General features: G+C 29.9%; 1 protein-coding gene across 2 annotated transcripts in view; it reads right to left on the bottom strand.

Moving 5' to 3' along the window:
• LOC107441892 (agrin-like) overlaps nt 1–25,586 on the bottom strand; it is a 119,848-nt gene that overhangs the window by 64,724 nt on the left and 29,538 nt on the right. For both annotated transcript variants that reach the window (XM_071182996.2, XM_016055288.4), the window contains exons 2-4: nt 15,942–16,157; nt 9,744–9,959; nt 482–694 (exon numbers count right to left, since the gene is read on the bottom strand). In XM_071182996.2, coding sequence (XP_071039097.1) covers nt 482–694; nt 9,744–9,959; nt 15,942–16,157 — 645 coding nt within the window. The remainder of the gene's footprint in view (nt 1–481; nt 695–9,743; nt 9,960–15,941; nt 16,158–25,586) is intronic.

Raw genomic sequence — 25,586 nt, 5'->3', positions numbered from 1 at the left:
TCTCCTATTTTTTTTCAAAAATTTTCATTATACTACAATAAATCATTTAGAGCTGTGATGGCTCTGGGAATAGATCGTTCGCCTTCCAATGAGATGAACCGGGTTCGAATCCCACTGATGGCTGGTTGATACCAATTCCGCTCCGCATTAAATATTCCATAAGACACAATCATTAGCTGTAACAATTATTACAGAAGAAGTTCTTACAACTCTTTTAAATCCTATGAGAAAGGCCTCCTCGTGGTAGCTCAAATCTCTCTAAAGCTATAAAAGTTTGACCTATTTTGTTTACTCTTGAAAAATCATTATTTATTTAAAAATGTTATTTGGAAATTTCATTATGTTTGCAGAAACAAATGTGGGTCCTATGCTCTTAAACGCTTTCGATTAACTTTGTTTGATCAGTTGCTGGGAACTTTTATACAAAATGCTGAAATTATTTTTAAAAGATATGTTGGGTATGATTCAAAAATTCACTTACTGCAAAGTCCTTGGTAAGCGACTGCTATCTTCTTCATTTGTTCGCAAGCCTCTCGGAACAGTTTGCATTCATTGATGTAAGAAATGCCGTCAGTCCCACACACTGGATCAAAGTCTTCAGCGCAATCAACACAGGCACAATAAGGTTTGCGGTTTCTCATAAAACATAAAGCTCCATTCTCACATTCATGTTCAAAACACGTTCCAATAGCACCTTCGGAAAATAATTAAAAAAAAAGGACTTAGGAAGAGATCTGTGGAAAAAAAAATTCGATTTTACATTTTTTTTTTTACAATTTATGAGTCTGCCCATCTAAGGACACATTCGTAAAATTAAAAGCGTAAACTGAAAATTCGGTATTCACATTTAAGATGATCGAATACGCATTCGCAAACTTATCATAACGTTTTCTTATAACATAAGTTTTTCTTTATGGCTGATGGCTTATTCATTTCCGTATTTTTATTTCTTTAAATTAAATTTAAAATTCAATCATTCCATCAAATTAATTTTAAAATTCCATCAAATTAATTTAAAATAATGATCCAATCTTCTCTACAAATTTTACTAATGCGTTTGTTGCAACTGAATTTATGTTTCAGTTAAAAGAAAAAAACATTTTAAATTTATAATTTTACGTAAATTTGATAATAAACTCTGAAATTTATTTATGCGATTCTTATTTGATGCATTTGCAATTCAATATGCAGCCGTTTGTTTAATTTAATTAAATCGTATTAATGTGGAAGAAAAGTATCAACACCGTTATCATATGTGTGTTTAAATAGGCTAAGCGGAATCCCTCATCCGCTTAAATTCAGAGGCATTTTTTCCAATCCTGTTAATTAAATTTTTAATATAAGTACGTAATATAAGTAATATAAGTAAGTACATACGCAAGTAATATTAAAAAATATATATAACTGTTACCTGCTGTTTAACATTAGTGTGAAACCAAATTATCAATCAACTCCACACATTTAGAAAAAAAAAACAGGAAAAGATTTTTTATAATTTATTCAAGTAAGCATAGTAGCAGAATCTTAATTTTTAATAGGTTAGATAGTTTGGCTTAAAATGCAAATTAAATGTAACAGAATAATAATAAAAGAAACATACAATTAGGGAGATTTTTATGAAGCAAAATTTTTTCCCATTTTGGTAAATATGCTTGGGGACTTTATGCAGAGCTTAAGACTTCTGTCACAAAGCGTACATCATAACCTGTTCTTACTATCGGCTATATCCAAAAATTTACAGGAATAGCAATGTTAACTAGGTTTATATGAACTGTAAAAAATACCGAATCAAATTACTGTATAAAGTAATAGCACTTAGGACGCATCATACGCAAAATCCATTTTTACCGTAAAATATTATGCCGTGCATTTTTGAGTAATATTTATTTAATTAGAGTAATTTTGTGACTTCGCATTTTTTTAAAAATTATTTTTCCTTTTTATAGCCGTTATATATTTTATATCCTTCTGCGTCACACTGTATTATATTCATTTGCTCTAATCTTACTCCATTCATTTTAGATTTTATAAAAACTTTTATAAAAAATCTTCTTCGTCACACTGTATTATATTCATTTGCTCCAATCTTACTCCCTTCATTTTAGGTTTTATAAAAGCTTTTATAAAAGATCTGCGTCACACTGTATTATATTCATTTACTCTAATCTTACTCCCTTCATTTTAGATTTTATAAAAACTTTCATAAAAAATCTTCTGCGTCACACTGTATTATATTCAATTACTCTAATCTTACTCCCTTCATTTTAGATTTTATAAAAACTTTTATAAAAAATCTTCCGCATCACAACGTATTATATTGATTTTCACTAATTCAATTCCCTTTATTTTAGATTTTATAAAAAAGTTTCTGCGTCTCACTGTATTGTATACATTTGCTCTAATTTAACTCCTTTCATTTTAGATTGCGAAAATTTTCCCTGAAGCTTCTTTTTTAAAAATAAAATTAATATCTTTTTCTTTAAAATCCTGACCCAAATCTAATAAATTTCAGAAATCATCGTTTCGTGAACTTTCTAATTCCTCAACTTAAATAAACAAATAATCTTAATCAAGTGACGCTTTTAATTCCTTTAATTCAAAGTCTTAACTTTAGAATAATTAACGAGGTTTGCTCATCCCGAATATATTCGTCAATATCTTTGGGAATGGTGCTGGCTATACTGGCGACAGCCCCTTAATTCATTACCAAAACAGTGTGAGTAATTGGATGTGTGATCAATACGAGATGCCGCCAGTATCACATCATTAAAAGGAGAACTCCTAAAAGATCGATCACCAAATCGATCCGAGTTTTCTCTCATCCTTTGAATCCAACAATCTTAAGATTAATATCAGGCAACGTCTGATAACCGATTTCCCAGAAAGGGTTATTTATCAGGTATTTGAGTAATGTTTGCAGGGACAAGCATTTGTAAAGAGAGTTCTGGTTGCCCAGGAGAAATTATTTAGAGAATAAAGTGTGCCTAGTGGGTCTTTTGGAACATATTAATACATAATACATTTTGAAAGATAGTTTAAGAGAGCAAGGAGTACTTCGTATCTTATGAAGTGATATTAAGAAACTTTCTCGTTACAATTTCCTGCAACATTCATTTGCTGCTTAGTTGAACCATAATATTATATTTCCTAAACTAAATTTTGAAATATTATGGGTCAATTTGGATGTAAATAACACAGTATAAAATAAAACCCTTTACCATCATGCTCAAGTATAACTCAGATCAATCACAAAATAGATCGGAGTATACTCTAATTCGTTGAATCCAACAATCCTAAGATTATTATCAGGCAATGTCTGATAACCGATTTCCCAGAAAGGGTTGTCCCGCAGTGGACTGATTTTAAAGACACGGTTTCCAGTTGAACACAAAGTCAAGCATCACTGCCTGCGGTCAGTAAGCGGGTGGGTGACAACTTTGATCAGAATGCGTAGGAACCGATAGTGTGCGGTATCGGTCTTCGTTAAACTGCTCTACCTGTAAAGTGCTTGACTTCGAGTGCAGATCATCGAGCTACCAAAGAGGGAGAGCTATCCCCTCTGCAGATGCTGAAAATTGCGATTGCATGACTTTGGATCATCCTCAGGGATGTTTCCCCTACCGTCGCTAATATTCTATTGTGTAGTAATAATATTCTATTCTAATATTCTATTGGCGGTTATGAAATAAAATGCTTAGGATTAGTTATTCTGTTTTGAAAAGTCTTATAAGAAATATACCAAAACAATCAATTAGAGGTTTACAAAATCATTACTTTTACTTATTTATTATTATTATTGTTCTTTTTTTCAGAAAAATAAGAAGAAATGATCTCTAAATTCTTGAGATTATTCCATGAAGCTCTAGAGCATCACTGAACCACGGTTTTACCTTGAATAACAAACTAAATTTTTCGTTTTTACTTTAAAAAATTAGGTTTAATTTATTTACATAATCTGAGCCTTACTAAGGGCTGTTTCAAGGTGTTCCAACAACAAACTACGATGTGAGTGATGTATTAAAGGAAAATAGAAGGTGTTTACTGCGTTCCGCTTAGATAAACAATAATTTTATAACCAAGTTTTATTATATAATCAAGAAATAGAATAAATTACACGGAATATCAATAAATGGAGCTGCAAATTAAATAAAAAATATATCTAACGATATTTTCAAAATAACCATTATTTACTGCAACACAGTGTATTTTGAAAGCAACGATAATAGACTTCCGTGCATATATATATTTCAATTTAAATGGGCTAAAAAACAGCAGAAATCAACAGAAATATATAGCGTTTTAAATAATTAATGCCATCTGTTGACGAAATATGTAGTTCATTTTGAAATTTTAATTCTTGATTCCAAAGCACACAAATCTATATAAGACGCTTTAATATCACCAAATATTTTAAATTTGTATATAATTTTACAATTACATTTTTCCTTATTGTATAAAAAAAAGTTGACTTTTTCGTTGAAGTGGCCTTTCTAAATGCAATGTTAACGATTTGTATTTTATTGATTAGGGATAGAATAGAATATCCTCATTCCTCTATAGTATAATTGATTCAGAAACATGTGTAGGCTAACTCAATCAATCAACGGGAATTAATTACTGGAGTGCTATTCTGCTTGTATTTATTTTTATCCGAATTCTCTTATGTAGGCTTGTAAACCATTAGAAGCGTTATCAAGGAGTATTCTAAATACTATCTTTTCTAAATATAAGTAAAAGATAATTTATAATTGTCGAAGTTATAGAGCACTGTTTTTAAATGTAGTATGGATTATTTCATATTTGATGATTTATAGGAAAACTCTCATCAACCTTAATTATTTTTTGGAACTTTCACTTGTCATCACTGTTAAAATGTGTCTTCAATTTGAATTTTTTAAATTTTTTGTTACATAGGAAGTGAAAATGCCGGCAGTTTTGTTCAATTTTAAAATCATTTTGTTGCCTTCCTTGCCGAGCGGTATCGAGCAAAGAGTAGAGGTAGCGGGTTTGAATCGCGCTGTTACCCAAGATGCCTTGGATACCTGTAGCCTTGTAATTTTAAACCCATTTCAGAAGACAAGCGAACTCCTGGATCAAGTAGGGGGGGATTTTTGTCTTCGTGGATGACTTTTTGATGGAACCCACCTGCATTGGAGTTGCATGAAGAGGAGGACAACGAGAATCTCCCAAGATTAGCCTGACGGCTAAGGGACTCTAACCCATGATCCGTCTAATACAGAGGATATTTCACGTTAGCACTGTTGCCGGTGCTAGGCGGATGAGGAATTCGTATCACCGCTCTATAGCAGGGATTCGAACCCGATTCAGCTCATTGAAAGGCGAACACTATCCTCTAAGACATCGCGGCTCAAAAATAGTGTTTGGTTGCTTATGAGACTGACGTGCTTCCAATGGAGACGAGTAAACACTGAGAAGTGCATTTTTAAATTACTGGTACGATATTCGGGGCCTCCCTTGCCGAGCGGTATCACCCGCCAAACGCTGTGCAAAGCGTGGAGATAGCTGGTTCGAATCCTGGATGTATCTTCGTGCTGTCTTTCTCCGTATTGTGCTATCTGTCCTTCTATTTGAAAAAGATTTATAAGCCTAAATTGAACACACAAGCCTGAAAATGTATGTAATTTCAAAAAACAATAGACAATCAAAAAACAATAGACAATTAGATTTTCTTCAAAAATGGTATATAACACATGAAAAAAAAAACTAATTTCAAAGGCATATTTGAATGCATTTTAATGCGCACAGTCTTCCAAATTCAGAATATACACGTGTAGCTACTACTTAAACATTATTGTTAAAGGCTAAAGAAATTGAGAATTGACATTTTTTTGCTTAATAAAATCTACGATATCAAAATGAAGAGGCTCGTCTTGTGCCTTTCTGACAGCTTTGGAACTGTATGTAATAACATTTTGAAATTCGGACTGTGGTATGAAGGGGGAAATCTAAACCCCAGATCCCAAAATGTGTTCAAAGTTTCAATAAGATCGCTCGGGCGAAACGTTTGAAAAATACAATTTTTTTACTGATTAAGAACTAGCCATAGGTATAAATAAAATTGCAGACAGCAATTTTTTTAAAAAAAATATTCTGAAAGTAACATCAACGATTATTGTTAGCTCTCAGTAAAAAAAAAAGAGTTTATTGTCCGCTCTTTAATATTTAAATTTTTTTTTATTCGTTATGTCAGATAAACCAAGCAATCACGTAACACATGGTAGCATAGGTAGAATACGTTACTAAATTAGTACTCCTAAAGTTATCTGAGCTGTTACGACAGGAAAACAGATCGAAAAACAATATAAACGGCCGAAAAAACGATAAAAGCTCAATCGGGTTCTGAACTTCATTAAAAATTTAAGCGTTCTATTTGATTGAAAAATAGTTAAAATTTTGTGTATAAGATTTTTTATTTCCATATACGAAATCGAATTAATATTGACAAAAAATCTGGGTAAAAATGGAGACAATCAGCTTTAAGAATATTTCATTATATTTCTTACTAAACAATAGAAGAATGAGTCTCGCAACGCGAATATTTTATATGGTCCCTAATTATAAGAATAATATTTGTCGAATTCCTCTAGAGAATACCAATACATATTGGCGCTATGTTTGGTCTCTGGCGGTGAAGTTCCTTTTGTTTACTATTAGATTTCTCCAAAGAACTTAAGTTTGCTAACAAGAAAATACCAATGGGTCATGTGTCATGACTCCACCAATCCCAGGCGTTTATTTTGAATATCTAACAAGGATAAATTTGACACGCTTGCAAATATTTTTCGAAATGGCAAATACTGGAAATTTGTTAGGAAATAAATCGTTCCACGTATTACACCCGGATACGCATTCGCGGACAAATACTGTTTTAAATTATTTAGTATTTATTTTTCATTTTATTTATTTTATGTAAGTTTGATTTAGAAATGAAATTCTATTTTAGAATGTGCTGGAAACGAATTGCCGAAGTGCTTACTTTTGAAGCAGAGGAATCCGTGCAGAGCAGGGTCTCTAGTTTAAAATATGCTTCAAAAATATCAACTGGTTAATTAAAAGAGCTTCCGACGTTTCTACGTACACGTTGTACTTTGATATTTACAAGGCATAACAGTATTTTTTTAAAAGAGAAAACAATCGAAAATTGCAGGGGATATTTACGTGTCCTGATGTGTCACGCCACCTACAATCCCCAAGGTGCCAAATAGATTTTAAACTTGCAATTTAAAAAAAAAACATGTAGAGTTTGCCCGGGGGTGGTAACGAGTTATAACTTTCAAGTTGGTTCTTTTCTGTGATGTTTTTCTTTTATAGTTTTTCCCGGAAGTTGCAAAGACTTGGAGATAATTACGCCACAAATCACAATATAGAAATCTCCCCGAATTGCACGAAGGCAAGTTAATAAGAAAATAAGAAAAGTTGTAATAAAATGCTGTAATAAAATCTAAAATGATATATATTTATTTAGTTTTAATAATAAATAGTCAGTTACCGTTTCTTTTACAAAATTTATAATAAGTTTGACCTCTTAATTCGTTCTGGTTTTCAATTAAGCATTTTATAAAAAAATAACATGAAACAGATCCCTTTATATCGGGGAGGCATACAATGATAACAATTCTCATGGCTTTGTTGGTTCAAATGTTTCTGAATCAAAAAACGTCTAAGCCGAGCTTATAACACTGTACATGTCAAATATTAAACCAGGATATAAAATGTGTATTTTATCTTTTGAATCATGTTTAAAGTAATTAAAAAAGTTTAATTTCTTAACTATGGTTTTAATTTTTTAAAAAAAAGCGGGTGCTTGATTATAGATATAGAATAAATAGAATACTACCTAGTTTTACTTATTTTGGCTCGAAGGCAGCATTTTACAAAGCTCTTTACAAAAAAAAAAACAAATAATCGAATTACATTCTTATCAAGCACTCGTTATGTCCCCAGTTTTCCTACCCTGCATGCATTTGTTTAGCATTATTTAAAAATTCGCAATACATAAATACATTTAGGCAATGCTTTTGCTAAGGCCATTCAATAAAGAATAATTTCAAAACACTTTTTCTCGAATGCTACAACTTGATTTGAATGATTCTGAACAATAGACAATATTGTTGATGTTACTTATGCCACTGCAAATCAGGAAGCCTGCTTGAAATTAAGCTTCCTGATTGGCAGTGGCGAATCAGAAAGCACATTTTTAAGACAGAGGGTGCGTTTGTTTTTCCAGTGGCGCCATCTATGGCCAAGAAGACGACTTCAGCCACGCACACGTCACAACCCGTTTTTCAGGGACGACCCGAACATGCTCCATTCATTTATCCACAGATCGTAATTCTGACCTGAACCAGAGAACGACCCATCTCCAATTCAAAAACTTCAGAGGTATTGATTTGTTATGGGAGGATTTTGTGACTGTGACACTTTTCCTTATTCAGACCAAAAGCCTCGCATTGTAACGGGTGTCCCAAAATTAACGCAAGATTTGAATTTTAAACAATTTCTGCAGTAAATGGTTGGCAACCTTGACAAAAGAACAATTTGACAGCTGAGAGTTTAGGGTTAGTAAAAATGAGGCCTTCAAGGCAGTGCCACATGCCATACAGAAAGTGAAACAATTCAATTACTGCATAAGACATTTCCTGGTTGTGTACTCTCTCGTTTCGGTGATCTGGGGTTTGCGGTGAATTCGCCCCCTAGATCGTGCGATTTAACACCATTATATTTCTTCTTATGGGGTTATTTGAATTCAAAGGTCTATGTCAACGAACCCACAACCACTCGTGCATTGCAAGAGAAAATTAAAGGCTGCATCAACGAAATTCAGCCACAATTATACAGAAAAATGCTCATGAAAAATTACGACAAAAGAGTGCGTATGTGCCAGCAAAGCCGTGGAGGAAATTTGCCCGATGTGTTATTCCATATATAACCCAATCCTATGTACTTTATGTTTCAATGAAAAAGTAACAATACAATATTACCAATGCTTACCAAAAACTGTGTTTTCTATTTAATTCAAATCTTGCCATATTTTTGGGACACCCTTTAGTTAACCCCTTAACGCACAGATTTTATGAAAAAAAAAAATTTCTTTTTATGTAAAAAAACACACTTTACAACATTGTCTTTCCTTTTGGTGGACAATTTTGATATACTGCGCTTTTGTTCCATGGAAAAAGGTTATATTCAGAAATGCAAACTGCTCCGGACACGCCAAAATAACAATAAAATAAAAAAAAAACGGTAAATAGCTACAAAGTAAATTTTGAAAATATTTGACTATTTTTGCTTGCTTTTTAAAAGGTATAGACATGACATATGTACTATAAAGTGGTAAATTCTATAAGCCGACGAATTATTTTGAAATAGTGGTGGATAAAAGTCTACTAAATTGAATTTATTAAACCAAGAATCACAATTGATAAACTACCACTTTAAAATATATATTTGCTCTCTCTGTATATCTTATTCGAATAAATAATTGTTATAGCTTAAATGATAAATATCAATTACACGATTTTTGTTCTTAGCTTTCACATTGTTATTTCCAATTCTCGATTATATTCGAGTGTGAAAAATTATAGCAGCATAAAATACACCGTCGCTCGAATTATCTCGAGTGTGCACAGTTTGGCCTGCTTAGCGTGATCGAATTAACTCGAGCGCACAAGTTAAGGGACTGTTTGTGACTTTCAGGAGAAAATGATGAATTGGAAACTTACCACAAGCTCCTCTGTAGGCAGCAGTCAGTAATCTCTGCACCTCACATCCACTCCTCCTCATCTCACACTCATTGTAGTAGGTCTTCCCGTCATCCCCACACACTGGTCGCATGACTGGCTCGCAATTTGGCGGACACTGGCAAGTAGCTATTCCGTACCTATCAATATCACATTCTTGACCTGGACCGCACTGAAGGTTTTCACACGGATTGGCACCTTGAGTTAACATGCGAAATGCTACAATACAGCTAGGATAATTCTTAGGATTAACGTTTCTACATGTCATCTAACTACTGCATGGCATGCAATAAATATATGTCAATAGGGTAATAAAGACCTCTAACTCAATCGGTCAGAATATTCTTAAGCTCCAAGCTTGCCAAAAACAAGGATATACAAGTCAAAAATTTTTATGGTTTTTGACTGATAGACCAACATTATCTTGATGGTAATCATCAATAATTTTATCATGAACCATTATATTTTTTGATGATAACCAACATAAGTAATCATCACCACAATGTAGGAATTCGGACTGATTTATGATGGTTCAACATAAGAATAGCAATTGGTTTGATGGTTTGTTCATGTTGAACCATCGCGAATTTTTATCATAGTATCTTAGAAATCAAATGTTGGAACGATCATGAACAGCAATCATTCCAATGTTGGAATTCGGACTGATTTATTTGATGATTCAACATAAAAAAAAAACAGAAATTGTTCTGATGGTATATTTTTGAGGACTAATAGGAATTCCTATTAAACCATCATAGAAATGTATAATTGGAACCACAATTACGGAGCATCATGGATTGTTGGTCCATGAGAGTCACACTTCTCTTGATGGTTTTAGAGCAGCATTTTCCATTATGGAATGATGGTAGTTGGTTGGCATATCAAAAAACATGAACACGTAATGGAAAATGTTGAATGATTGTGACCATCAAATAATGTTGGACCATCATGAATCGCACTGAAGCCAACATAAATCTCAAAATTCTTTGATGGGACGATCAAGAGTTTTGACTTGGGAAGTTAATTTCTAGATTTCAATAATCGTATATACTTTTCTCTAAACCATAAGAGTTCTTAAGTGAATAACCTCAAGGCGTACTTAAACTAACGTACTAGATAGTATAAAAAACTTCTTCTGCTTCAAAAAATATGATGGTGGTAATAAAAGCACTGTTTTCTAGCATTTAAAAATAAGCACCCATTCTCAAAACTCAGTATTAATAAGAGAAAACATTAAGTTACCAACGAAAAATGTGAAAATAAATATGGATGAAAATCAAAATTTGAAATACCACCGGCGCAGAGAGGGAAACAGAAATTTTTAGTTAGCTAACGAAAAATAAATAAAGCTTAAAAAAGAAAAATTAGAAGCACCGGGCAAATTAGGGGCAGGCTTCATTTCAACGTGTTATAAAGAAGTGGTGAGTGACTCATGACGTTATCAAGTGACCCAGTATTCATATTGACGAAAGAAAATTCTAGGATAAAGATGAATCATTCTAATGTTCTGGAAATCTGGATTTTCCTTATTTTATTTTTCACTTTCACCTACCATAGATTTACAAGTTATGTTAGCCCCCTTTATTCAATATTTGCTTCATTGACAGCCTTACACTTTGTGTTTCAAATCTCTTTTGCCTTATTCATTCACATCTGGTAAATCTTGAGAATGAATGCCTATATTTGAGAGCTCGAAAAATGCCGACTTTTAACACTTTTATATATATTTTTTGAAGCAAATAAAGTTTTTATATTATGAAGCATAAATGTTCTTATTTGTTAAAGTAATCAAAATGCCTTATTATTATCTATAAAAGTTAGACATAAGTTTGTCTAGAAAGGTCTTATTACCCCATTTTGCTTTTAAACTATTGGTGCTTTTTTGTTGGTTGTAATGCATGTCCTTTCTTTCTTGAATACAAGTTTAAAAGTTGTGCTTGCTGCTAACTTGAGTTCAAGGTAATAAATCGAATAAAAAGGTTCTAAAATGGAAATGCTTTTTTCCGTAACTATCTTAATGATGTTTGCTTAGTTAACAACCAAGGAACATTTTTATTTAATATATATTTGTTTAATATATTTTTATTTAATGTAATTTTATTTAAAATGTTTTTAATAAAAGATATGAGTTTCTCCTGCATAAGGGAGACAAATGAACTTTAGTCTTACATTCCTTTAAATTATTTTGATGTTTTTTCACAGTTGGAAAAAGCAATCGACTAGATGAAAGGAAGAAATAATTTTTAACACTGCCGAAAACAACATAGTTTGCCTTTAAAAAGAATTAAATTTATTCTTCAGAATTATAGCAGTCAGTCAAAAATATACATTTGTTTCATTTTTTGTAAGACGTTCTGCCCTTTTCAGAATGCAAATATTGTATACCTATTTCCAATTAGCATCAAATAACACTGATAATAATTTCTTATGCCGTTTTATAAATTTTATATGCATAAAAGTTTAAGCTGTAGTTTGTAGTTCTAGGGAGATGTAGTTTTTATTTTGTAGCCTTAATTTTATGTTATCTAAGATGATGATTTTTTTAAACTTAGCTACGGAAGTGACTTAAATTTATTTAAAGTAGGTTGGAGCACACTTTGAAAAATGTTATGCAATTTATTTTTGAGCTTTTGAAGTTTTGGGAAATTAAAATAATTTAGAAAGTGGATTTGAAAATTTTTGGAATCTTTTTAAAAAAGCCTTTTTCGGAACAATTTCAAACGAAAAACCGGAATGAAATGAAGCAAAGTTGGAATACAGTAGTAGACAATTTAAACAGAATACCGGATTTTTGGAAGGATTGGAATAGATTTTAAGCTATTTCTGTAAGATATCTGTGTAAGAGAAGAAATTGCACTGAAATTAAATAAATGTTTAATTAAAAACCTGTTTTGGTGTTGATTGGCGAAAGAGGATTTATGAAGTTGTGAACAGTAAAAGAACAACGTTATGTCTATAAAAATTTATTTCTTTTCATAAATATGGTGGTTTTAAATGTACGTAGCCCTAAATGCTGTAAAAACATAATTTATTAAGTTTATTATTGGCTATAAGTTTTATTAAGTGGTCGATAAATACGATTAAGTAATATATATTAGTAATCGATAAATATGAATTAGTAATTTCGCTTTATTCCTTTATTTTAGATTGTTTTTGTATTTACAAATAATTGTATTTAATCTGAAAAATACGTTCCCAAAATAATAATTTTACTTGTAGAACTGCAATTAATTATTAAATTTTTTAATATTTTATTCGAAATAATTTAAGCCGGAATGCGCTAAAGTGTTTGTTTAGATAAAATCCTTTTTTGAAAATTAAAATAAAATTGACTAAAGTTCTTAAAATAAAAAACAGATAAAACGTTGTATTATGAAACATCTTTTTTTTAATTTTTAAGCATTTATTCCTTATTGAAAAATAAATCTATACTTTGTAAACATTGTAAATAATAATATAAAAAAACAATCGTTACTCTATATATATCAATGAAAAAATATTATAAATACATTTTCTTCTCGATAATATAATAATATATAATTTAATCTCTCTTCCCTATAAGACACATTCTAAGTGATTATAAATGATAAATGCATAATTAAAATTTTTGCTGCTTTAAAAACTACTTCTCATAAACAATGTACACGAATATCGGATTAAAATTATTTACCTCCATTATCTTTAATCTCTTAAAATAATTTTTGTCTTGAAAGAAACATTGAAATTTTTTCTAAAATAATTTAAAATTATGTACACTAAATATTATATTTTAAACTTACGAATAAAACAAAATGTCTTATAACTTATGTCGGATTATTTTATTTTTCGAAATCTTTAATGCATTTAAGTGGGATTAATTCTTTATTAAAATATATTTAATGCATTGATTTCTTTATTAATTTGCTTTATTAATTAGTTATACCTCGAAACATGTATTTAAAGGATGTTTCTTCTACATCCACAAAAGATACTATATTTTTCGAAAATACTTTTAACTAATACGAATTTTAAAATGGTTCAATTAATTTGTATTAACTCTGATTGTAATTAACTTATAGATTGAAAAATTCAAGCAATTATAAATTAGTATTTACAAAATAGTGTTAATTTCTTTTAGAATACGTTCTAAAATCTTAAAAAAATTAACTATTAACATGCATCGGCTTTGATGATATTTTTAGAACAGTGGAGGAAGGAGAAAGATAAGAATCAAAGAAACAAAATGTGCCTTTTAAGGACCTTTAAAAAGGTTTTATGAACTAAGGACTTTTTAATGATTTTAAGAGCCTGCACGTGCTAATGCTCTCTGTTATTATTACAGCATCGAGCGTATTAATTGTATCAAGAATAAATTTTAATTTCTTTTCAATTTTAAAGAAAACATGTTTGGAACTGCTTTTCAAACGGCGACGTACAGTCACTTCTCAAAGGGATTATGAAAAATGAATTGTAAACAAAATTAATGAGATGAAATATTTCAATTCGATTTGGATACTTGCCGTAAAATAAAAGAAAAATAGAAGAAATCTAAATCACAAAGAATAAAGCAAATGAAAAAAAAAAGCAAAACAAAGCAAGTAGTGAAAAAAATAGGAGTGCGGTTAAAATAAAATAAAAGCTAAAGTTTAAAAATATACTGAAAAATAATGAATACAAAAAAAAAATTAAAATTAAATAAATTATAGGGATATTTCGTCAAAAAATGCTTCAGAATTGATCTTACAACTTTTAGCCTTTTTTATGTGCATACAATATTATTAACCGAGTAAAATAGTGATAAAAATTAGCGAAACAAAATGAACTGCAAAACGATAAATACGCCAGGACGTTAAAAAATAAAATCTAACGAGACTGACAAAAGTAAGGAATAGGATGAAACGAGGAAAGCATAACACGACAATATCCAAAAACGTCGCATGCGAATTGTTTTTAGAATAAAACGAGGCTAGACTTTGTTTTGAGGAGATTGCAAATTGTTTCTTAATGTACTTCTTGCTGTTAAATAAATGAATATATATTTAATTGTTTCTATATTTCCAACCTGCTCTTCGAGAAGAAGAACACGGATACCCACACATGTAACTAATGACATCAGCGCCTGAGCTAAGTTTCTCTACACAAGTTAAAATTTTAACTAACGCCAAGTTAATTCAATACAGCACATCCAATTTATTGAAATATGTCATTTACTTAACGTAGATTTGTTATTTGTCTTTGTATTTTATTGTAGCCCTGACATATTTTTGTTTTGTGTACCTGGAAAATTCGATGCATAATTAGTTTATGTTCTACATGGATTCCAGCCTGTCTTTGTGTTAAATAATATAAAGAAAGAATTGAAATATTTGTGGAAAAAAAACATTTGTATAAGAATATAGAATGTGTCACTTAAGACAATTGATACTTGGAGAGTTTGGCTTACTCAAATAGAATGGAAAGAATTATTGCTGACGTAAGCAAATGTCACGTTTCAACAACCAATGAGGATCAAGATACCCAAACTACGTCACCTGCATGTATCCCATTGCACTAAATCAATTCTTTAATTATATCATTGATTTCAGACCTGGACCGCTCATCTATACCTCTGACAAAATAATTTATAATTAATTTGTTAATCTTATATTTATTTATTATTAAGAACAGTTAAGGGTTGAAAAAACTATCAAAACATGTAGAAGCCTGACAGAATCTATGCCCAAATCGGTAAAACTCGTTCTGAAATCAAAGAGAATGAATATTAAATTTTTATACTCATTTTTTAAATGCACTTATATTCCCAAAGCAGCGTCCTTTTAATTTCCCTAATATGCTCGCTACTATTTGAACTGTAGCGTAGCTACCACTACACTTATTCAATTCAAATTCACTAATATATATCACATGTCAGCTCAATCCCATCAGGACGTATCTTTTAATAGATGGCGATTGACAAATTCAGTAACATGCACAAATTGGTGATTTGGATCACGTCCGGATCACCAATGTGGGGAGAAGGCTAACGACAATGTCAACAGTCATATATCAAAAAGTACCTAAAGATAGAATCCAGTTAACAGCGTTATATACTAGTGAATAGCAATTGAATAGATTTAGTGGTTGTTACGCTACAGAACAAAACATGCAAGAATAGCGAAGTTTTATATCTTTAAAAAAAAATATTTTAAGTTCTGATCTCACCTGAACTACATTCTCCACTGAATATAATTCGAAGGCTCCTCCTAGATTTACAAGATTCTACTCTTAAGGAACATTCGTTTATATAAGTTTTTCCATCAGAACCACAGACTGGTCTGAAATCGGGCGAACATATTGCATTGCATCTGCATATTGGATTGCGGTTGTTGTCTAGTTGGCATACTTGGGAAGCTGGGCATTCTACACCTTCACAGGGATCTAAAAAAAAGAAAATGAGATACTTCATTGGTTGAATGGATGTGGAATTTAGTGGCCAGAAGCGGCTACACTGCATTAAATATATGAGTTGCACTGAAATGTAATGTCTATTATTGATTAAGTTTGATGTGTAAACGATGAGGAAAAAAAAAAGAAATTGAAAGGAAGAAGATAAAATGTTGTAGTGGCTCGAGTCATTAAATTCGCAAGGGCAGTGCTTCAATAAAAGATTGTTTAACGAGAGATTGAGAACTGCTACAGACTGAGAGTATTTAACTTTCTACTGCTACAAAATCACATCTAATAATGATGCATTGAAGATATATTTCCAAGATTTCTTTTTGTTGAAACTGAGCGAAAAAATAATAAGGTTATATCAAGAAATATGTGAGTACATTAATTTCATTTTCGCACAATTCGTACTATATATAATAATATATATATATATATATATATATATAATATATATATATATATATATATATATATATATATATATATATATAATATATATATAATATATATATAATATATATATATATATATATATATATATATATATATATATATATATATATATATATATATATATATATATATATATATATATATATACATACAGTAGAGCACCGATTATCCGAACTATGTCTGAATTCGTTTTTTTTTTTTAAAGTTTAGAATACTTTTTAACCTTTTGACAATTTTTCTAAATTAAGAAGAATAAATAATATCCCTTCATCCGAAACCATATTTAATTTACAACCTTTTTAGCAGTTTTCTTATAGCAGCCATACATACATGTATAGTGATACAGTTAAACCTACCTACCCCTTTACAACTGAAAATTATCTTTCAAGAATGCGAGCTTCATTTTGATAGTCTACTATGGTTGGAATGCAGAAGGAGTTTATGAATAGATAAGTGCTGAAGTTTTATAATTGGGGAATGGGTAGTTGTCACTTATATTTAATGATTAGTGATTACAGTGCTTGGAGTAATAAATCTTGGAATAAAATTCTTAACAGAAAAACTGAAGTTTCTGAACTAGTAGATCTTTCGGATGAAAATGATGAAATTGTTGCTGATATTTTGAATGAAAATCGGAACTCCACAGACGAAGAGGAAGAAGTAAGTGATCAAGTTCAAGACAGTGGACCTTCTCATATAGAAGCATGCAATTCATTAGATATTGCAATGAATTGCCTAGAACGTCAAAATGATGTTGATCCAGTTCAGTTGATTTATTTAAAAAGAATAAGGGATATATGGCAGCTAAAAAAACGCATCTTCTTTGAAACGAAATCTTTTTCTTTTTTGGATTTCTTTTGCAATGGAAAATAATGAAAAATGTGGTAAAATCAGTAATTGACAAAAAAAATTCTAAAAAACTGAAATATGATAAAAGTAACTCAAAATGAAAAAAGGTTTTAAAAAAAGTTGATTAAAAATATTTATAAATTGAAGAAAAAAAACTTTTAAACACGCTAAAGCTATTTTAAAGCCTACAAAAGGTGCGGAAGGAAGTTAGTGCATAAATAATAATCATGTACACTAGATTTTAAATAGTTTTCTAATTATCCGAACTTTTCAGTATCCAAACCATGTTCGGTCCCGAGCAGTTCGGATAATCGGAGCTCTACTTTCAATTTCTCTTCACTAAAAAAGAATTTTCATTCAGAAATTTGTAAGCTTGTACGTTTTCGCTTTCATACTTATGTTAGCTCATAGGATTGATATTTAATTATTTGTATACATGTATATGTATACACATGTGTGCATGCATATATAGAGAAAAATGCATAAACTGGACATAAATGTGCGCAAAACAGTAAACGTAATATCAAATGGGATATAATTGTTTTTTTTTTGCAGTAAAGCTGCTTTTATTTGAAAAATATTCAGTTGGTCCATTTCGAAATTATTATTTTCAACAATAGCACACTCGGTGCAAACATTTTTAGATAACAAGTGCTTCTGTAAAAATAATGAGGACTTAATATTATTTAATATTTATATATTTTCTGAATACAGATGTTTAAATAAATAATAAAAAGCATAAATAATCGGAAAAATAAGCATTTTCAGCTTAGAAAATATATATAAATTGTATATTTCTTTCGTTATAACCATTTAAATAATACTGTGCTTGTTATGAAGATTTCGAAAGTATATTTTCTCTTAAAGAAACAAAATGTTTTTCATTGTAAGAAATTTAGATTTACATCCATTGTTTTTTTTTTTTTGCATGTTTCAAATAATTTTTTTTTAAAATAGAGAGATATTATTAACTTTCAAAAGTCAAATTTCCCAATTTAAAAGAGACATTACATATACACGTTATCTAAACAAAAAAGTTTTGAACTTGACTGCAGTATTTTCCCAAAATAATAATCTCAAATCTAATAGTTTTAACTTGAACTGAATAGCAGCAGTTTCATGTACATCAGTGAAACATTTAGAAATAAATAGTATGTTTTAAAATTGCTATCTTTAAAAATAACTAAGGCAGAACTTTTCAATATATTTAAAAATCTGTTACTTTCAATGCAAAGTTGTTATTTTTTTCAACTTAAGTTAGAAAATTTATCTCTCTTGCATATTTTACAAAATATCGGGCTTATTATAATGCTTGTTTCAAGTTTATTGTCCCTGAAAAGGTAATGCATTTCATGAAAATATGTAGCCAACAACTGCTCGAAATCTTTAAATTTCAGAGGAAAACACGCTTGAGAGATTACATTTCAAAATGTTTAAAGTTTCTTTCCCAGACTTTTAGATGACCCAGTTTCTTTTCTTCCTTTTTTTTTTTAATTTTTTTAAAATATTTCTTGGGCAAGTTTCAAAACTTAAAAATGAAACAACGAATATTTATTTTGATACAAAGTATAAAAAATTCTTTTATGGAAAGTAGTCTTTGAAAATATACTAAGAATTATATTACAAAAGCTCTTTTCCATAAGAAGTTTAACAAATAGAAAAGGGCTTCTTATAACTTATAATTTAACTAGAGGAAATATACAAATTTAATTTCAGTATAGTTATGTAGGTATTGTTACGATTACTTAAGTATATTAAAAGTTTGTTGATGTACATTGTTTACTATACACACAATTATACTGGATGTTCTTTAATCCCTACCCTTAATATACTAAATTTTAAAATCCTTAAGTATGAAGAAGAAAAATATAAACTTAGGAAGTCGTAATTTGTAAGGCGAGCAAAAAAGCAGATATGCTATCGTAATCTGGCAAATGACAATTAGGAAAGAGAAAGTACGAAACACCAAAACCTGCCTGATTGCTGTTGGGGAAAGTTGGACAATTAATAGAAACACCTTGAGGTTTTAACCTGCAATAAATCAGGTATAGATTTTCAGGGCACTCGTCTTTCTTTATTGTATTTGAAAGATTTTGGCAGCGTTTTTGCTATAATCTAAAATAAATATAACTATACGATGCCTAAAATGCATGATTTCCTGTCTTAATTTTTAAGAATCCTAAATTTATATACTGTTTTTACGGAACACCTTGCTTTTTTTAAAGTCTTATCAAAAGTTCTTTTGAATCCTATTCATAACTCTTTTAGAATCCTTTTCGTAAACCTTTTAGAATCCTTTTCAAAAACCTTTTATAATCCTTTTCATAAACCTTTTATAATCCTTTTCATAAACCTTTTAGAGTCATTTCCAGAAACCTTTTAGAAGACCTTTCATAAACCTTTTAGGATTCTTTTCATAAAACTTTTAGAATTCTTTTCATGAAACTTTTAGAATTCTTTTCATTAACACTTTTGAATGCTTTTCATAAACCTTTTAGAATCTTTTTCCCGAAACCTTTTAGAATCCTTTTTATAAACTCTTTAGAATCCTTTTCATGAACTTACCCAAAACGTACACTCATTAGAGTCCAAGATCAATTATTAAATAAAAACAATTTTATTGTAAAAAACAATAAAATCTACTGAATCACAAGTGAGTCAATAGATATACATAAGGCATCAAAGCCAGTATTAGATGTAACCTTTTTATTTCGAACATCTATTTTTGTGGAAGCCAAACAGCTTTTGATATTGCAGTCCCACCTTCTTCAGCATTGATAGATTTTGATAGCTTTTCTCCTTATTTGAATATTAATCTGTTACTCTTAAATTTTTGACTTTATCGTTGACACGAATTACATTTTTAGATTCTAAAGTGGATTCTAACAATCATTTCTGAATTCTCTGAATGCACTGATAAAGAAACAAAAATAAAATAATCATATTATCCGTAAGAAGGAAGATATATCAATTAGCCTATAAATGTAAAACATTCCAGATAAAATTACGGTGAAAAGGTCTTCACCTTAAGATCCATTTTTACCGGAACATGTTACGGAACAACGATTTGATATGCCGTAATTTTTAGAGTAATAATTACCGCAAAAACATTGAATAGCTTTAATTAAATAAATATGACAGTTAAAAATATCGTAATAATTTTTTACTGTAAAAAGGGATGTGGATGAAGCGGATTTATGGATGATGCACCCAAAGTGGCGGTAATTTATACTGTAATTTGATCCGGAACGCAAATATATACATCTATTCGCACTTAGACGTAGACCGGTAAGGCCAACGTCTAACTTTCTCATTAAAAAAAAGGATATTTTTTGCTATTTTATTTGTATCAATGTTTTTAACGCGTAAAATTTATATTTCAATGGTTGAACACTGTGAAAAATAAAAAAGTAAGCTCCTTAATAACTTTTGATTTAATGATCGAATTACTAAGGTAATACCAATTATTCGAATGATTAACCTAATGCATGCTAATTTATTAGAAAAAAAACCATAATTTAATAAGCAAAATCAAATGCAAAAATGAATTATGATTCTTGATCCGAAAAATGTGGGAGCTATAGCTACGATTGGAAAATATGGGCTCTATATTTTAGTAAAATGGTTTGGACTTAATATAAATTTCACTTATATTGCATAATCGCATTTCGTAATATATTTATAACTATTAAAAGGAATTATTTGCACACAATAATACCCTTTGTCCAGGAAAAATTACTTTTTTCTTAATTGAAAAGATTAAAGGTTAAAAAAAATTGTGCATTGTAAGATACACAAAATTTTATAACATTTAAAAATATATATTTTTAATATAAATATGCATCATTTAAAGTAATTAATCTTAAATTAATCTCAATCTTATGACGCAAGTGGTACACCGGTGTTCCTTTAAAAAAAATTTTTGACCCTTTAATTACCGGCAAAAATATATTTTGGCATTTTTTATTGGTATAAAAACAGTCTAATACCTATTTAAAAAACTGGTAGATTACAGGAATTATATTTGTACTAAAATATGAAACCCACAAAAAGTAGTTATTCATATTCAAAAAGTTTTTTTTCTTTTTAAATTTTCATTCCAATTCAAAAACTTATCATTAATTGATTTTGTCAATTAAAAACGAATTATGATTAATAAATTTTTATCCTCGATTTAAATAACCACAAATAAATGCAAATTAGAAAAACTATTGCTTGGAAGGTAGCCGTGTTTGAAAGATACTTAACAGAAAAAGACACTGGTGTTTCATACTGTTTATCATAACTATTAATTATTAAAACGCTAAGTGTAATATTTTTCATTTATTTTGATCTAAATTAATACAAAATAACTACAAAAAGCAAGAAAAATATGTTTTATAAAAATTCTGTATCAAAGGTTAAGAAATAAAAATTAAAAATTTCGATCTCTACTTCTTTTTATTTTGTGGCCATAAAAATACATTACAAAACATACCATTAAATCTGCTAGATTAATTGTTTCATAATAAACAAATTATTAATTATTAGATACTATAAAATAAAAATAAAGATTTATTATAAAATGTATCATGAAATTACCTAAAAAAATTAAATTCAGTGTCGCGACAGTCCATAGAGGGCCAAGGCCTACTGTACCCATTTCAGTTTTCTTGATCTTTGGGCTCTGATGCGCAGGAGCAGATGTTCCGGGTTGGGCGGTTGGCTCAACGCGGAACCCCCAGTTTTTAGCTCCCATGGTACTCATTTTATCGACCCACTGAAGGGGTGAAAGGCTGAGTCAATCTTGCCCGGCCCAAGGGTCGAACCAGGGACCGGTGGCACGACAACACGAAACGCTACCGCTCAGCCACCGGGCGTCTATTAAATTACCTATTTATTCTTATTACTTTTGATTGTGGCAACAATTGGGACAGCAACTAAATTGCGACAACAATTAAATAAATATCTGTCATACCTATAGTATACACCTTCATTGAATATCTTTTAAACAATAGAAAAATATCGTCATACAAATCTGATGAATTTTATCTTTTTTAACAAATATCTATTTAAAAAACAAACGAAACTGATATAATTAATTTTAATTTCCGAAATCATTCTGCGTTAAACAACTTTAAAGCAATATAAATAATGATTATAGTATCATTTGAATAACTAAAATCAAAATTAAGATCTTTAAATTAATGAACTGACTAGAAAATATTCACGTAATCAGTTTATTCCCGCTCTCTAATACGAACAAAATTGCTCGATGATTATAATTCCGATTCTGCAAAATTATATTGTAAATCATCATTTAAAGAAAATCTCTTTCAAATACATTAAAAAGGATCTTTTAAACGAAAAAATTGCCTTAACCTTAAGAATAATTGAAAAGCAACTGAAGCCAAGATTTTAAGTGCATTCGATATATCATTTTCAAGAAAAATATCTATTTTCGAATGTTCTTTCTTTTTAATGGCGGTGAACTAGGATACTAGGGTAATTTATTGCACGCTACCGTGAATATCAATGCTTTCAAAAATGTATTTCTTTTCGCCTTTAAAAGAAGAAAGTTCCCGTAACCAAAAATGGGAAGAGGTCTTGCCAAGTTATGTCAAAACTTGTGAACAGGAGTGGCATTCGAAAATATTTTCTCATTAACTTTCAGCATTGAAGGCATCGTAAATCACGTCACTGGAAAGTGATCGATGAGTGTTCTACTCAATTTGTTTATAAATTTCTTTTGCACTTTTCTGTATTCAAAAAGAATGTTTTCTTGTCAAAATCTTTTAATTAATTTTTACTCAATGAATTAACGGGGTAAAGAGATTTATATTGTTCCTACAGTTAACACGAAGAAAAGGTGAAAATAATATACAGTTAATGAAAATTTTCCCTGATTAAACACTCGAAAAAAATGTATATTAAATGCATGTAAAAAAATAACTTGTACAATTAATAGTTTTTTTTAAAAGCCTTATTAATTTTCTTATTTCTTGGAAATAATTTTAACATGAAGAAGTAGCAATACATAAAAAAAAAATGCTACTGGCATATATGCAGATTTATTCCGTCAAGATTTCTTCCATATTTTTCTTGAAAGTTTGAAGTGGAACACTGAGAAAGAAAGGTTGGGATAAACTATTAAAATATAGTGCAATTTAATGTGTTTCTTGTTCTATGGGGACACCAGACAGCTCGGTAATTTTTACCGAAACGCTTTAATTGTGATTTTAGTAAAATTAACAATAAATTTTGTTTTAACCGCTTCCCGTATTATTCTGAGTTAACTCAGGTATGTATAGATTGCAAATATTTAGTATCCCGAGTAAACTCGGGCATAGCAGAACTCGTCAATACGTTTTGTTTTATCGCGTTTTTATTCGGCCGGAAGCAAAATAAAGAAAATAACAATAATCTGCTGTTATTGGAAGTTTGTCAATTTTTGACTGGGAGTTTTGCTATTTGTGGGACTGCAGACGTGTTTTGTACAATTTTATATACGATGGCGGAGGAATTTACATAGAAAATGAAAAAGAGTAAAAAAATGGCGTTCTCGAGCGAAAGTGAAAGTAATGCAGATGATTTTTCAGATGATGAAGATGTGAACCTATACACAGACTAATATTTAACTTTTTTTCATTTGCCCGAGATAATTTGGGAAAACTGATGGTAAATTAAATATCTTTTATGCATGAAAAAATTAAAATTTCAACTTAGAACTTGTGTATTATGTTTTGTGTTAGTTCCTTGTATGTTTTAATGAAATAAAAAAATATGTTGATTTTTTGCATTTTTTTTCCATAAAAATTAGTAAGGAAAGCGGTTAATAATACACGGTAAAACATGGTAAGAAATAAAGTTAAAAGTTGGTTATTTTTCATGATATCTTAGAATTTAACCATAAAAATCCTTTATTAGATAAAATTTACTTTTCATTTTTTTTACTAAATGTGTTGTAATAAGAACTAGAATTTTGAAAAGCAGAATTTCCGGAAAACCGTTATTATATGAACGCAAAAATTACTAAATAAACTGTTTAAATGCCGTTTATCTTGGTTTTTATTACAAGAAATATGGTTATTTTATTAGATATGCTATTACCATATAGTACGCTAATTTTACTAGAATATTTTTCTTCATGTCGTAAGTTGCATGCTTTAAAATGCTAATTTTGATTCATTAAATTTGATTGCAAACGACTATACACGAAACATTTGAACCAGATAAACTGAACAAAATTTAGTTAATATTATTAGTAGTTTCGCCCTCATTATGTGGATGAATTGTTCATAAATATCAATTCGAGGTAATGAAATAAATAGTGAAATAAACGATATACTGAAAATGAATGCTGTAAAACTTGTATAAAGGTAAATTAGAAAGTTCGGCTTTTTGCAAACTGGCAGTGTATTTTGTTAAGTCAATTGCGGCGAGCTTTGTATAAGCATTGTAAATTAACGTCAACAGTTTGCAAAATACAAGCTGGGTTTTTCAATTTCATGGCCAAAAAAGGGGAAGGTCTTGGCAAGTTTGTCAAAACTTGTGAACAGGAGTATCATTTGAAAATATTTTCTCATCAACTTTCATTGTTGAAGACAACTGAATCAAGTCACTAGAAAGTGATTGATGAATTTTCAACTCAATATATTTTAAAATTTTTTTATACTTTTCTGTATTCACAAATGATCTTTTAATTAATTTTGACTCGCCGAATGATGGAAGAAAGAGGTTTATGTTTTTCCTGTTGTCAACAGGAAGAAAGGGTGAAAATAACAAGCAGTTCATGCAAATTTTCGATGCTTGAACCCCGGAAAAAAGCACGTGGCGAATTCAAAGAGTAATCGAGTTCACTCTAAATACTTTTTATGTAGTTTTAGGTTTGTTAGGTTAGTTTCGGGTAATGAAATTAAGAATCAAATAAACTGCATATTATTAAAAATGAAAGCTGCGAGACTGGTATGCCTCAGATAAATTAGAAAATCCGGCTCTTTGCTTACTTACGATATGATCGGTTATGCTTATTGCAGTGAGCCTTGCAGGTCTATAGCAAATTGACATCCACAGTTTGCAAATAACCGGCTTTCCCGTGAACAGAAAGGGTCTTTTCAAGTTTCTCAAAACTTG

The sequence above is a fragment of the Parasteatoda tepidariorum genome, chromosome 7, assembly GCF_982258835.1.
Source record: "Parasteatoda tepidariorum strain Cologne lab strain chromosome 7, Ptep-v5.0, whole genome shotgun sequence".
Lineage (NCBI taxonomy): Eukaryota > Metazoa > Arthropoda > Arachnida > Araneae > Theridiidae > Parasteatoda > Parasteatoda tepidariorum.
The sequence above is the reverse complement of the archived record's forward strand: the minus strand, read 5'-3'. Positions and strand labels throughout refer to the sequence as shown.